This window comes from Formica exsecta, unplaced genomic scaffold, assembly GCF_003651465.1.
Source record: "Formica exsecta isolate Colony F162 unplaced genomic scaffold, ASM365146v1 scaffold365, whole genome shotgun sequence".
NCBI lineage: Eukaryota > Metazoa > Arthropoda > Insecta > Hymenoptera > Formicidae > Formica > Formica exsecta.
The window spans coordinates 1,805,511-1,821,387 of record NW_021850897.1 but is presented as its reverse complement, the minus strand read 5'-3'; the positions used below and the strand labels follow the sequence as shown (position 1 = coordinate 1,821,387).

Genomic DNA, 15,877 nt, shown 5'->3' with positions numbered 1-15,877 from the left:
ATATATATATATATATCCTGTCTCATAATTATAATATCTTGTCGTAATATTTTATAATATTTTACTCTCTTTCTCTCTCTCCCTCATCAAAATACCCTTATATGATCAGGCAACATAGATTGCACGTTTAAGACGTTTGATAAACTTGTTACTTCTATTAACATACAGGTAGGTCTCCGTAGTGCCGGGATTACATCATCGTTACTCCATACTTTAAGCATCATACAACTCAATGCCGGACTCCTTGTTGCCTTCACTTTGGCCTTGCTCGCTTTTCGCATTTACCTAGACCCGCGTATCGTCAAGGAAAGAAGTAGAAAGACTTCATAATTATGTGAATATACCCACGTAGCTCTCTAATTAGGCGTAAGTACTCCTCACGATTAACGAAACAGTATCATCGATACTTTTAAATTGTGTGTCAAGAATTAATTAGTGATTATAATCGTATGTTCATATAACAGATGTCCTTCATTTCTGCGATATAATTAGTGCAACGTACAAAATGATAAATATATGTTAAGAAGGCTGGCTGTTTTTATTCTTCGAGAGAAAATAATAAAATATTAAGACTTTTTTCAATATTATACCTAGTTTAAGAGGTGTATAATATATTTTTCTACACAACTAAATATTCTTAAAAATAATATACACTTAGAAAGCAAAAGACATATGGATTACTAATCTCTCAATAATAATAAATGTTAGAATTGTTAGCCGATAGGCAATATATTTTCTGCATTGTTAAAAATGCAATAATGGTTAGATTCCCACGTTATTTTTATCGATTAATAATCTGTTATTAATTATGTGTCTAGTGGAAGTCCGGTTTTGTCACGTACAAAAATAACTTGGTATGCATTATCCGCGATCTACATTTCTTTAGAACTTGTATTTTAGAGAAGGAACTACACTATGTATATATTATACTAATTACGTCATCAACGTGTTAAGGAATTTGAGTGTCAATGTCAACGTGATTTTGCGAATGTAGTAACTATATTGTGCTATACAGTTACATTACTAGTTAATACACATACAGTGGCGTGCAAAAATTTCCGGCCAGTGACATTTTGTAAATATAACAATTATAACTATAATTATTTTTACAAACATAAACAATATTCTTTCACTATATTATTTTGTTTCCTATATGTTATACTCGCACCTGATAATGATTAAAAAGTCATTAGGTTTTTTTTAATAAATTAGAGTACGAAATGTCACTGGTCAGAAACTTTTGCACGCCACCGTATATGCATCAAAAGATACTTCCATCTATTACCGATCTCTTTTAGAAGAAAGTATAAAATCACGATTATTCTATATACAGCAAAAAGTTATTTTTTGTTGAACTGTATAATAAATAATTATTTCATATTAATTTGTCATATCATTCTTTGGTTAAAATTGTGCGCCATATATAATTATAATATCCTCTTGTGTAATAAAACACTATAATATATATGCTAAACTTAAATAGTTTTTCATATCCGAATATAATCTCGCATCGCGAGCAACAATCCATCGTATGACTAATAATTCATTTCTGCATAAAAATTTCAAGCATTTAAAATTTCTATTATACATATAATTTTATGTATAATATATAATATATTTTTTAATTTATTTTATAATAAAAAAACAAATAGATTACACATTTACCTTGACGTTGATGAGACGGTTAAATATCCGGAAGATTTATCCTGAAAGAGAGAAGCTAAATCTAATAAATACTCAACACGTATGAGCCATTCGATCAATTACTGATACCAATTCGTGGCAATGCAGTGCTATACGGTACTTTTGCACTTGAATGTGTGACATTTTAAATGACATTCCCGCATTTAAATTTGTGTGAATCGACGAACCCTGACGACTCTGACGATGCTAACAACCGAAGGAAAAGGAGGTCTAGAAAAGACTGAGTGCCGGCGGAGCAATCCTATTAGGATTAATATTTATTATTTATATATTAATTTTTATATAAATTAGGTACGCGTATTAATTCGGTTTATTTATTTGAATGATTTAAGCAAGAGAGCATTAGAGAGAAAAATACTTTTATGTAAATTCTATAAAAGTTTCTATTTAAAAAAAAAATAATCTTTTCAGAATTTATAAAATTATTTTATCATATATTTACTTATTATTGCATGCATTGAATAAAAAATTCAACGCGTACAATAATAATTTTTTTAAATATTAATATTTTGGAACATTATATTTATAATATATGTTGAGCAATGTAGCTTCAATGTCATCAACTCTGTTGCTGCGCATCGGTCGGTAAATGATAAACTTTTATTTTATTTTGAAAGATAATAAAAATTTGGGTAAATGTTCGGATTAACTTACACCTCACGGATCGTTTTCATTTATATATATATATTGTAGAGGGTACATTCCTAAGTAGTATACGCTTTGAATTTTGTGGCGCTCTCTTCTGGTTCCAGAGATACGCGATTTTGAAGTTTCACAGTTTTAATGCTTTTTCTCAGGTATTATAAAGTAAGAAATTAGGAAAAGTGAAGTTTGTGTACATTGTATTTATTGTAGAGCAAACGAAAAAGTGTTCGTTTACATTTACGGGATAGGTATACGGTCATGGATATTTTGTCAATAATGTGTTTTATCTATTTTTCGCAGTTTGTTAACAGCTTTTAACATGCGACTACATGAATTTCTGAGTCATGTCTTCAAAAATATTATTTATTGAATGGGTGGGCGGGGGAGGGGCTCCGTCTCTTCAGCAAATCAACTGTTTATTATCTACGACCAGTTCTTGCAAAATCCCTTACGCCTTCAATATTCTGATTTTATCCTGCGGTTTTACATAACCCGCTCAACACCCTCGGCTACCCTTAGAGCTGGCACATTTTTGAATATTATTCGGCAAGTTGGCGCGAAACAGTTTGCAAAAATGTGATAAGATTTTCATCAGGTTCCAAGTGCAAAAGCCGGCAAGTGTGGTCCCATAAATCCTTGGCTATTCGATCATCTCTCGCCCTCCATTGCGGTCTGGTCACGCGACATTCTCTATTAAAAATAAAATATGATAGTAACAATATATATATAAATTTGTTAAAAATAGATTTTAAAAAAGAAAAGAAATCACAGAAAAAAAGAATTTATCACGTTTGTATATTGTTATAATTAACAAAAAAGATTTCATGTCATAGCTTGTTCTTACGCATAATAAAGACCGGTTTCATTAGCCACTTTTTCATCAATCGCACAATGTATCGTTGTTTGCGCTCCTTGTACCGGATTTTTGATGAATGGCCGCATAATATTCCGGTAGAAAAATCTTGCGCCCGGAATTATGGTTTTACTATAGTGTCGGCTTAATTCGGTTCTTATTACGCCGGGATGCAAGGAATACACGTTTATTCCGCTAATTCCTGCCTCTGTAAATTAAATTTATATTTCCAAAGAGAACTATATGCAATTTTTCTATAAGAAAAATATGTCATCTTGTCATAATATTATAGATAAAATAACTTTATCATATCAAAAAGAGATATCAGTTTTTAAATAATTTATTGTTTGGCCATTTATTTTTAATAAATAAATAATTAATCGCTATTAATTATTTATTAATTCATCTAATCTATTAAAAAATTAATTAATCGCTATTTCAATTCTTTTACAACTTGCATATGTTTATATTTCATTTTTTTACCTTTCAATCGACGTGCAAATTCCTTAGTAAATAATATGTTTGCTAATTTGCTTTGAGTATACGCCTTCAATGGACTATACGAGTTGTCCAGATTCATATCATTGAATTGTATATTACCAACTGCAATGATAATATAACAGATATTACTTAAATATTATATTGTCTTTGATATATATTATTAATATACATATATAATATTAGCCAAAATAAAAAAATAAATCTTTTAAAAAAAAAAGATGAGAGCCATGAAAGATATTCAATTTTAACAATATAATAATATTTATCTTATTTTTTTACATCTTGTTTCTCTCTGTTTCGCTTTTACGTACAAACATGAGCAAGCGATGATACGTTAACTATTCTGCAATCAGGAGCAGATGATTGTATTTTCGGCAATAGTAACAGTGTCAGGAGAAAATGTCCAAGATAATTCGATTGCAGCTGCAATTCGAATCCGTCCTTGGTCTTTTCATGCGGAGACATCATTATACCAGCATTATTTATTAGTAGATGAATAGCTGGTTCATTCGTCAATAACTTTTTAGCGCAATCTCTTACACTCTTCAAACTGCAGAGATCCAATGAATATATTGCAAGCTCGCCTAATTTATCTTTGTATTGTTCGTTATCTGTGCTGAATATTAATGGATTATGATTATGTAATACATTATTATGGATTGTACACGTTTATAGATTATTGTACATAGTTATTGACTCAAACACTTTTTCTGCTTTTTCGTAAAGAAAAAATGTGTGTGTGCTTATTTTTGTTTAAATATATTTATAGTTAGAAGTATCAGAAATTATTTAATATAAAGAATTTTTTTATTTATTAATATAAACTGTTTGCACCGTATCACAAAACAAGGGCTAATAGGACTTTAAATATTTATACAGTCGGTTATCATTTTCTGAAAGATAGTTTTTAAAAAATGTACATTTATTGTCTGTGATTGTAATATAATGCTACAACAAATATAACTAATAACAAATATTCGAAATTAATTTGTTTAAAGTTTATAGCATACTTTGTTTCTTCTTACTATGTCGTGTAAAAAATTCAAAGACAAACGGTAAATATAATTAATATTTATATATAAATTGTTGAGTGTGTAATTAAAAACTTTTTAAACTTAAAATTAAAAATAATATTGAAGACAAGTAATGTGGAAGCAAGCAAATCAAAATTTTCAACGAAATTTTCATCAACGATAAAATGTACAATTTTTGTGGATAACATTAAAAATATATTAACGCAATAAGTATTGAACAAATAAATATTAAGATAAACTTGAGAGAAGAAACATATTTTTCACATTTTTATAGAAATAATTATAAAAAAAGTTTTATATTTATTTAGATCTGTTAACAATAAGACTTGTTTGTTTAATATTTAATAATTTTTATTTTAGATTAAATCATAAAAATACATCAATACTTTTTATACTTTTATTTTATATTATGATATCATTAAAGATATAAAAATATAACAGAATCAATAACTATGTATATATACATATGGTATATGCATGATTGAATTGTTAAATGTCTAATTAATCCTCAGAATCAGTTATTGACATAATTTATATAATTTATTTTACATACATTGTTTGAAGAAAACTCTAATTTCTAATATTTTAATAATTCTCTCGTTCTCCTCGCGTTCTATCTATTTGCAAGAGAGAGAAAGAGAAAGCAAATAGAACGCATAAATAGATAGCATAAATAGAACGCGAGGGAAACGCGATAATTATTAAATATTAGAGATTAGGGAGATACTAGAAATTAGAGTTTTCTTCAAACAATGTATATGTAAAATAAATTATATAAATTATGTCAATAACTTATTCTGAGGATTAATTAGACATTTAACAATTCAATCAAGAAGATCAAGATTACGATAGAAGATGGATATACACAGAAAAATATTATTCTATTGCTAAGTAAAATGATTACTCAGTTTACTTTACGTCTTTTAAGTTAATGTAAGAAAATTTATTAGATCAGAAAAATTTAGTATATTTCTTTCAATTATATAATTTAATATTCTTGATTAAAGTATTAAATTTACTAGGATTCAGAATACATTTTGAATAAATTTGATGTTTATGATGAATTTATGATAAATTTGCGATTGATGTTTGCTGCTTGATTCATTTTGCCTTTCAACGCATTATATATAAATATTGCTAAAGCGAAAATAATTGCGCATTATCAATCATTATACATATATTTGAAATAAAGTTGGTATTTGCAGATAGTATTTTACAAAATGTGGAATCTACAATAGAAAAATATTTAAAAAACTTTAATAAAATAACGTGTGAAAAAAATTAATAAGTCTGACTTATATATATTGTTATATCGTTAGATGAATTAATATCTATGCATTTTACATTTTCTATTTATAGTGATATCTAAAATGATATCTGCAAGTATTAACTTTATTTCAATATTCAATGATTTCCATTCTACGCAGTATTCATACATAATAAATTAAGAAACAAGATTAACCACATTGCAAAAACATACATAAATACCTAAGATAAGTGCTTAAAGGATGTAAACACTGTTTGTAAAAAACCAGTGTTTTATAAAAGTCTAAATCTAAATACTAATCCGTAAAATTTATTAAAAAACAACAATCAAAGTACATGTTTTCTATGATGACAGTTGTTAATGATATGAAGTAACATATATAAGAGAAGTAGCATACATATAGAAGTAGCATATGCAGCAAATTGTTAGAATTTTACATTTATCTTTTTAAATAATTCAGTTTGTCCATAATAATAAAAATAGCTTATAGGATTGTGTGTGTGTGTGGACATCTGCTTCAAATTTGAAATGTACAATTTCACAAATGGTAACAAGTTTTTCACTCTTTTTTTTTTAAAGTAAATTTGCGTCAAACAATATTATAAGCGATTTTATATTATAATTACGATTTTAAAATTAAATTATATCCTACAGAGTAAATCCTTACTTTAACTCACAAATTATTTATTAATTTTATATTTTAAAAGGCTGAAAGTGCTTTGTATGTGTACGCAATGTCAAGCTTACAATTAGATATAGCTCTATTTATATACTGGATGAGTCATTTTAATCAACGCACGCAAATGTCTCATAAACTAAACAAAATGGAAAAAATGTTCTATACAAAAGTTGTATGGTTCAGAGGGGGTCACATGATGAAAATATGAACTTGACCTTGAGTGACCTTTTCAAGACCAAGTCAATGTGATCGATGTTTTCTTAAATGGTCATTAATACTTTTTGGGTTATTTTATATTTTATTCTGACATATTTTGATATAAAAATTAAAATCTCTCGTAAAATATTTAGTTTTCGATAATCTTACCGTAATACTTTTATGTACAGAATAATGAGACAAATCAATTAGTGTAAAGAAAAAAACAAACAATTGTTTAAAAAAATACATTGTAAATAATTACATACTTTGTCTTAAAAACAATTATTCTTTTTTTTACTAATTGATTTGTCTCATTATTTTGTAAATAAAAGTATTACGGTAAGATTATCGAAAACTAAATATTTTACGAGATATTTTATTTTTTATATCAAAATATGTCAGATTAAAATATAAAATAACTCAAAAAGTACTTAATGAAAAAATACTTTATTATAGTGTTTTGAAAAGCTTTCGAGATAAGCTACAAGAATATGTAATTAAAAATGGGGGGTTCAGAGGGGGACACATGATGAAAATATGGACTTGGCCTTGAAAAGGTCACTCAAGGTCAAGTCCATATTTTCATCATGTGTCCCCCTCTGAACCCTACAATTTTTGTATAAAACATTTTTTTCCATCTTGTTTACTTTACGAGATATTTGCGTGCGTTGATTAAAATGACTCACCCTGTATGTACCTCGGAAATGGATTATTCTTTATATCTTCAACTGCATTTTTTGCTTTTCCCACATTCCGGCAGGCCAAAATTACTCTTGCGCCTAAATGCAAACATTGTATTTATATATGATTATATTTATTTATATTCTGTATCATTTGTGTCTTATTAAAATGACAATAAATAATTAAGTCTACAATAATAATCCATATATCATACAGACAAAATTCATTAAATTATTTTATTTTATCTTTAGATGTTAAAATTTTTTCTGAATTTTAAACATTTTTACGTATAGAATTATTAGTTTTCTGCTAACAAAAAATCGATTCTAAATTAGCAAACGTGTTTGTTATTAAAAAGACATCTAAAGTTTTTGGAAGTCCTATATAAATAAATAAGAACACAAGTTTAAACAGAAACTGCACGGATGAGTATCTCAAAATTTAATAAATCTAATAAATTTCGAGGTTCATGAGTTTGATATTGTACACAAAGCACTTTTAGTCTTTTGAAATATAAAATTAATAATTGATTTGTAAGTTAAAGTAAAGATTTGCTCTGTAGAATTAAAATTTTTATTTTTATAAATTTTTGTGTACAATCACTATAAAATTTTCGTGATATAGTCACTAAAGAAGTTAATTTGATATAAGATAATATTACGATTTTAAAATTAAATTATATTCTACAGAATAAATCTTTACTTTAACTCACAAATTATTTATTAATTTAATATTTTAAAAGGCTAAAAATGCTTTGAATGTGTACGCAATATCAAATTCATAAATCTCGAAATATATTAAATTTATTAACTCTTGATGTATCTGATATGTGCAGTTGTTCCTTGAATCACTAGTAGAAGAAAAAATAGTATTTTTTTTGCAATAGGATGTTGAACATATGACATTATATTTAAAAAGTATAATTAATCGTGAAGAATTGTAGACTTCATATATCAGGTCTACCAGAAAGTTCTGTCCGTTTTTGGAATAAAACAAAATACAAATTTTTATTACCGTCAATAAACTTTATAAACTTTTTATTTTTTTTTTTTTACGTCAGTATGTATACATTAAGTGATAAAAATAGAGAGGCACACATGCGCCAAATAAACATGTGCTTACGTGTCGAGACTCGAGACTTGTTGTGATAGAAACGGACAGAACTTTCCGGTAGACCTAATATATGATTTCACTCGCGTGTATAAATGTTTTATATATTTATTACTTTTACTTAAATAAAATAATGTGAATAATACCTTATTAAATCCGGAATACTAATTATAAATCAATTCTCAAAATTAATGTTTGTTAGAAGCGTTAGTTATTGTATTTTATTTTATTGTATTGTGTATATGAATAAACAATTTAACCAAAAAAATATAGTGCTGAAGTTAAAGTAACATATTTATTAGCAATAAAACATGAATTACTTTTCTCGAGACTTTTAAGTGTTGTCCAAAAAAAGATCCTGGCTCACACACACACAATCAGAGAACCCCGTACACGTACAGAGCGCAGAGCGCTCTGCACAGTACATGTACGAGGTTCTTTGATTGTGTGCATGTTAGCCGGGACCTCGTTCCAGCAACAAGCTGCCATATCACTTCAGTCAGTGCCGACAGCTCCATAAGGATAATAAAGACAACGTATTTTAAACAGTCATTGCAATACGTTTATATATATATATATATACGTTATTCGTAAAAACATGTATTCGTAAAACATAATTTATCCGTTTATCAAATACGATTTTAATTGGTTGGAGAATAGCATTAAAAATACGAATAAATGTAGTTTATGACAACGTATATCAACCGGACATCACAACTAAAATTATACGGAATTGATATACGTTGAATCTATTATATTTAGATACCCCGTAAATACTTAATTTAAACGTATAATATACCGTCGTGTGTTAATTGGGTTTATTCTATATTTACAACTCATTTTTGTGCGAGAAATAATAGTTGTATGATGACTACATATTCTACATTTGTAATAAAAAATAGAAATCGATATTTACCTCTTCTGTAAAAATCTCTGGCGGTTTCTCTGCCAATTCCGGTATTTGCACCTGTTATTACTGCAACTTTATTATCAAGGCGCACTTTACTGGTGCAAGATTTATGGTAAGTCCACATCTGTAATTGTTTATTCTACGATTTCACTATGCGTTCTATCTATCTTAGCTTGCTAGAAGCCGATTAAGTATTACACTCACTGGTACTGGATTCGTGAGATGTGCTACATGCTAAATTGTGGTAGAGGGGCAGTTTTAAATTGTGGGTATATCCCCTCTATCACGATTTGGCTTATTACGCATCTTGAATCTGGTATCAGTGCATTACATAATAGCATATTGCAGCAAGAATATAATAGTAAGACGACGATCAACATGTGCAGTAACAAGGAAAAAGAAGGAAGGATATGAAAGAAGAAGAAAAAATGTCATTGATGGATCTTTAGTACGATATATTGTACAAATATATTACGATAATTATATTATTCTGTTGAGAATCTTAACGCTTCTATACTACATTCACGGATAGAACTCGCTTTTCGTCCGGTTTGGTCAGATTCTGCCCGACCGACTTTCTCTTTTGCCCTCTCCACACTGCCAAAATTGGTCTACAAGCTTGCAGATCTGGCTAGCCGACAGAAGGGATCCTATTTATTTATAATAGTATTAAATTTTATTAATAATTTTTAGATTGCAAAAAGAGAAAATAAATATAATAGATATATCGCGATTTAATTAATAAGAGTAATAAAATTCGATTAACAGAAAACAACTCAAGCTTTCAATATTGTGTAAACTATGTAAGCTTTATAAATTAGATGTCAGAATGCAAAAAAAAAAGAATGATTATATTATAAAATAGGTAATGTATATGTATATGTGATTTTAGTAAAGTAAAGCAGAGAAAAACGTAACGCTATTGTATAATAGCTTTTTACGATTTACGTTTTTCTCTGCCTTACTTTACATCCACAACTATGATAGACGTCTCGTTCTCTGTCATTAGCCTTTGGCTGCTTAGATTTCTGTTTGTAATTATGTTTCAAGTATGAAACATAAAAAACTAAATATAAACAAAGTCTTGGAAAAACTATATTCCATAGATTACTCATTGTTGACATAGATGTTACACATAATTTACATTGTTTACGCGTAGACGTAGACCAGTGCTGGGATTTACTTGCACATTTCGGCCCGATTCCGTGGCTCACGCCTATTGCCCCCCACTCACCGCTCGTGCGTTAGCAACGAGTCGCCAGATACGCGTAACTAATTGTAAGGAGCGCGACGCTTTATCTCAGGAGCGTCCATATATAAGAATGTCCAAATATCAGGGCTGGGTAAAATGCTTTTTGAATTGCATTTAAAATGCTAAATGTAAAATACTTTAAAAAATGTATTTAAAATGCAAAATATGAAATGGGTTTTTCAAATCCATTTTAAATGTAAATTGGATAAATAGATATTTTAAATAATTTTCAAATGCAAAATGATTTTCCTTAGTAAATTGATTTGGGTATTCATACATTTTATAGTTTTATTTGATAAGCACGCTGTTTAATTTAAGCAACAATTGTTTTTCAAAAGTATCATCGTACATGCTTCGACGATTGGGCTGCATAATCATACCCCCATACGAAAATAAGCGTTCTACTGGCGCAGACGACGGGAGCGCAGTATTATATTTTATAAAAACTTCTTTAATCGTAGGAAATGCATTAAGCGAGTCCAAACGTGTATCTTCATTTTGCAAATACTGCAAGCATTGCAGTTCAATCGTATTTTTAATGGAGGTGTTTGCAACACTTTCATCCGAAAATCCCCCTTCAAAGGTAAAAAAGCTTTCACTGTGTGTGGCTTCGGATACATTCATCGAATCATTTCGAGTTTTTGACATATGGGTTAGTAAAGATTCAGTTTCATTAACAAGCAATTCTTTGACATCATTTTTTCTTTCTTTTGGTACCCAACGTAACTTAAAGAACGGATGGCTAACAGCTGCTAAAATAGCATCGTTTACTTGGTAGGAAAAGTCAAAGTAATTACTGAATCTTTTGTTTAAGCCCTCTAACAGCATGACTACTAATTTCGCACAGTATTTTAAATGCCGGAGTTGTAGTTTTTGCAACTTCTTTTGCGTTTGCAGCAAATCTGATAAAAGTTCGCCATAAAAACAATTTTTTTCGCCTTGTAGCCTATCTAAAGCTTTCGCGATTGGTTTGACGCATTCAATGTATTCTGCTAAGAATTCCAAGTCAGTGTCCTTGAATTTTGGCAGTTCAAGTGCATCGCAAACACTACCAAGGAATTGTTTGACTGTAATAAGATCATTTAAGCAATCGAAAGTTGAGTTCCAACGAGTGACACAGGGTGATGATGAGGCCTTTCCTGTAATAGCGACATATGTCTCAGCAGCTTTAGGAGATCGAGATGTTAAATTCCATATGGCAGAGCATTTTCCAAAGGCAGAATGATGGGAACGAGTATAGCTCCCTCCACTGTTTCCAAATACGGACCCTGTTAATGCAGCTTTGATGTCCACTGTGGCTAACAGATTTAGTGTATGACTCACACAGCGCTGATGTACAGGTAGAAATATTTCGGATATGGAACCGGAGTCACCCGCAATTCCCTCAGTGGTCTCAGTTATGCCTTGTATAACAAAATCATCATCTGAATCATCATTGTCGTTGTTATCCAAATCGATTGTTTGATTGTTTTGACTGAACATCGAAAAAGCTTTCACCATGTTTGACGCATTGTCCGTTGTTACTTTTACAGTTTTTTTTGCGTCAAGTTTAAATTCACAATGTATATCGTGAATCATTTCAGCAATTCTGTCGTAAGAGTGCTTACCCTTAAATCTGCGACAAGCCAAAGCCGCACTTTCCCTCTGAAAACTTGCGTTTATCTGTGAAAGAAACATACATTTAAACAAGATATTAACGAAACAAAGATATTAACAAATTAATAAAAACTCGTTACACAAAAAAATTTTTACTTGTTCTTCTCTGTATCTAATCCACAAAGTCATATATAATTATACAAAATGATAAATATAATTTCTGATAATACTTTATCTTCAGTTAAAATTTGAATACAACAGATCGAAGTATTGCCGAATAACTGCCGATACAACAAATTTCATAAAACTTCATGAAAGAACCAGTACTCCTAACATAACAAATCAAACGTAGCTTTCAGTTTGCATTATGCATTATTATAGATAAAGATAATAGGTATATAAAACTTACCTAGTGAGCAGTTATCCCAAGGAAACTTCTTTTCGCTGATGACCAAATATCAGCTGTAGTACATACGTACTTAGTTCGTTCCAAAGTTTCTGTCAGATGTTGTAACATGGTTGTGTACTTGGTATCTATCTTTGACCGTAACGTCTTTCTTGTCATTAATTTTTATATATTTATATCCATGTTGAAAATGGATCGAAAAACGGTCCAAAATATACATTTTTAATGCATCTTTGTTAATAAAATTTAACAATAATAAGTTAACGCGTCAATACTCGTACTTTGGCTCTTATCTACCACTTAATTGTTTGCTCTGAACCTATTGTTGTTATTATATAAGATATCATGTCATGCTGTTTTTATTCAAATTTTTATAAATCATTTTTTGTAGGTAATATTCTAAAAGGTCATTTTAACGCAGACACTTGATAAGATGTATTCTGAAAAACTATTTTAACGCAAACACTTGGTAAAATATATTCTATATTTATTTAAAAAAAAATTTTATATAATATTATTAAAATATTAAAACTAATATCAAACATTTATATTTAATTTTTGACATACTTGTACATTACACCAACAATAATTTTTAAGCTATAAATTTATATCATTAATTCAGCATTCATATATCACTCAGCAATTTGACGAGAAACGGTTCTCAAAAACTTGGCAAAATCTTCGTCACATTCCAAATGCAGAAGCCGACAGGTTTGGTCCCATAAGTCTTTGGCAATTTGATCATCCTGCGCACGCCATTGTGGGGTCGCAACTCCGCATTCTCTGCGAAAGATATTATTCAAAATAATATTAAAAATCGAACAGAAAAGCATATATAACATATAATATATATTTCTGAAAAAATTATTATGTACAATATAAATAGTAAATACAAAGAAATATATAAATATTACAATTATATATATCATTATAAAAAATATTACAGAACTAAATTTTTTATAATGAGAATACAAAGAATATACATTAACACGCACACACGTATATGTAGCGTGATTCATCTTTTGATAAAATTACATTATATGGGATAATATTCTAGAAATTATTTGATTTATTTTTTTTATTACGTTTATTGATTATGCTTTGTAGAAATAATTCTATATAATTTTTTCTTTACTTGTAATAGAGACCAGTCTCGTCAGCTGCTTTTTTATCCACCGAACAATATATCGTCGTTTGTGCACCCTCTTCAGAATTTTTTAGAAATGGTCGCAAAATTAATTGAAAAGCAGTGCTCGCACCTGGAAATATTGTTGTACTAAAATGTCGACTTATTTCTGTCGTTATAACGCCAGGGTGCAAAGAATATACGTTTATTCCATTAATGTTTGCTTCTGAAAAAAATAATTCCTATTTATTAATTATTTCTGTACACAATAATCTCTTTTTAAAAGATTTTTTAGACTTTATCTTGTGTTTATAAATTAACATTTTTGTGGAAAAAGGGAGAAATCGTTTAACCACATTGTGCATTATTATAAAATTTAACGTCAAAATGACATGCGCTATATATATTGTATATATACCTGGGCAGTATTTCATCAATATCACTGATTTTATCAAATAATTTAACCAGTAATTAGACGAAGTACTAGCCAAGAAATTACTGAAATACTGTCAATATTTAATCACTGTATTTTTCTCAATGATTTGCAGTATTAAATTTCCATAAGGAATATTTTTAAACAAACAGATATTTATATGACGCGTTAGTGTAATTTTTAACAAGTCTTTTTAACAATTAGATAAATAATATTCAATTTTTCGTCTAATAATCGTTATTATTTACCTTTTAGTCGACGAGCGAGTTCCTTGGTGAACAATATATTTGCCAGTTTACTTTGCATATAGGCCTTCATAGGAGTATATGATTCCTTCAAATTTAGATCATCATGTATAGCACCAACTACAAAACATAACAATAATTCATAACCATCAATGTCATCCATTTCTTTCTATTATTGGACACTGACCTATAATAACATTACGATATTTTACGTTATTAAGACGTGCTCATCAGCAGTCCGTTTTTTTGATATCTCACTTCGTTTCCGAAAAATATGTTCGCGTCACTATAAATGCCGCACCCTGTATATGTCAAGTTTATATTTATATTGGTTATTAAAACGTACACAAGTGAAGAATCGACGACACATTTAGTATCCTACAACCAGGAGCAGAAGACTGCATTTTTGGCAGCAGTAGAAGCGTTAAAAGAAAGTGGCCGATATAGTTTGTTTGTAGCTGTAACTCGAATCCATCTTCGGTTGTTTCTTGCGGACACATCATTACGCCAGCGTTATTTATTAGTAGATGAATAGCCGATTCCTTCATTAACAAGTTTCTTGCGCATTCTTTCACACTCTTTAGACTAGAGAGATCCAATCGATAAATAATGAGCTCACCTGGATTACCTTGAAATTGCTCCCTGTCTCCTCTGAAAATTATTGTATCACTTCATAAACAATAATTATCTCATAATTATCTCTTTAAACGCAATTTCTGCTCCAATTATCAATAGAGAATTTGCATTTATTTTTGTTACATAATAAAGCTGAAAGAACATAGTCCACTTTTCATAGATCTACTAGTTATTTGATATGCGATAGGTTTTCCTAATAATTTTAACTTATTTACAATTATTGACAAACACGATTATATAAATGAATATGTATTTGTTTTATTCAATTAATTTTACTTATTTAATTAGGCAGCAATGCAACGCTTTATAAATTAATTAATGCTAAATATTCTTTTGTTAAAAGCAAATATTTCAACATAATAATTAAATAATATAATGTATACAAATATGTTATTTTTAATAATATGTAATTAATATACAATAACATAATTTTATTGATATAAATTACATATTTACAAAATATAAAAATTATCTGAAACATGTCAAACAATTATCTTAAATAGAAATAAATATCAATAATATATTTTTATTTTCTTTCTCTCTCTCTCTTTTAGTTATTTAATAACTGTTATTTTTTAATTATCAATTGCTAATTATATAT

At 28.7% G+C, this 15,877-nt stretch overlaps 3 protein-coding genes across 4 annotated transcripts in view; all 3 read right to left on the bottom strand.

Annotated features, from left to right (window-relative positions):
* Nucleotides 1–2,534: 2,534 nt before the first annotated feature.
* LOC115239189 (retinol dehydrogenase 11-like) lies at nt 2,535–9,845 on the bottom strand. 2 transcript variants are annotated; one of them, XM_029813567.1, is made up of 6 exons: nt 9,589–9,845; nt 7,568–7,660; nt 4,015–4,314; nt 3,686–3,805; nt 3,194–3,410; nt 2,535–3,039 (listed from the first exon to the last, which is right to left on the bottom strand). In XM_029813567.1, exons 1-6 carry the CDS (start codon nt 9,704–9,706, stop codon nt 2,889–2,891), a joined length of 999 nt encoding a protein of 332 aa, XP_029669427.1. In that variant the 5' UTR covers nt 9,707–9,845; the 3' UTR covers nt 2,535–2,888. The 2 variants fall into 2 exon arrangements, with proteins under 2 accessions (XP_029669427.1, XP_029669429.1); XM_029813569.1 differs by having other exon boundaries at nt 4,015–4,319; nt 7,579–7,660; nt 9,589–9,844.
* A 1,232-nt stretch (nt 9,846–11,077) lies between these two features.
* On the bottom strand, nt 11,078–12,990 carry LOC115239192. Its single transcript, XM_029813572.1, has 2 exons — nt 12,840–12,990; nt 11,078–12,496 (listed from the first exon to the last, which is right to left on the bottom strand). Exon 2 carries the CDS (start codon nt 12,410–12,412, stop codon nt 11,123–11,125), a length of 1,290 nt encoding a protein of 429 aa, XP_029669432.1. The 5' UTR covers nt 12,413–12,496; nt 12,840–12,990; the 3' UTR covers nt 11,078–11,122.
* Nucleotides 12,991–13,370: 380 nt separating this feature from the next.
* LOC115239188 (retinol dehydrogenase 11-like) overlaps nt 13,371–15,877 on the bottom strand; it is a 4,253-nt gene continuing 1,746 nt past the window's right edge. The window contains exons 3-6 of the mRNA XM_029813566.1: nt 14,987–15,291; nt 14,644–14,760; nt 13,972–14,188; nt 13,371–13,619 (exon numbers count right to left, since the gene is read on the bottom strand). Of these exons, the coding sequence (XP_029669426.1) occupies nt 13,469–13,619; nt 13,972–14,188; nt 14,644–14,760; nt 14,987–15,291 (790 nt within the window). The 3' untranslated portion in view covers nt 13,371–13,468. The remainder of the gene's footprint in view (nt 13,620–13,971; nt 14,189–14,643; nt 14,761–14,986; nt 15,292–15,877) is intronic.

Bases quoted from the DNA above. Each gene is read 5' to 3' on its own strand.
- LOC115239189 (XM_029813567.1), bottom strand. From the start codon at position 9,706: ATGTGGACTTACCATAAATCTTGCACCAGTAAAGTGCGCCTTGATAAT. The intron at 7,661-9,588 runs GTAAATATCGAT...GTTTGCATTTAG, and splicing joins CAGAGATTTTTACAGAAGAG to GCGCAAGAGTAATTTTGGCC. The intron at 4,315-7,567 runs GTGAGTCATTTT...TATTCAGCACAG, and splicing joins ATTTCCGAGGTACATACAGG to ATAACGAACAATACAAAGAT.
- LOC115239192 (XM_029813572.1), bottom strand. From the start codon at position 12,412: ATGATTCACGATATACATTGTGAATTTAAACTTGACGCAAAAAAAACT.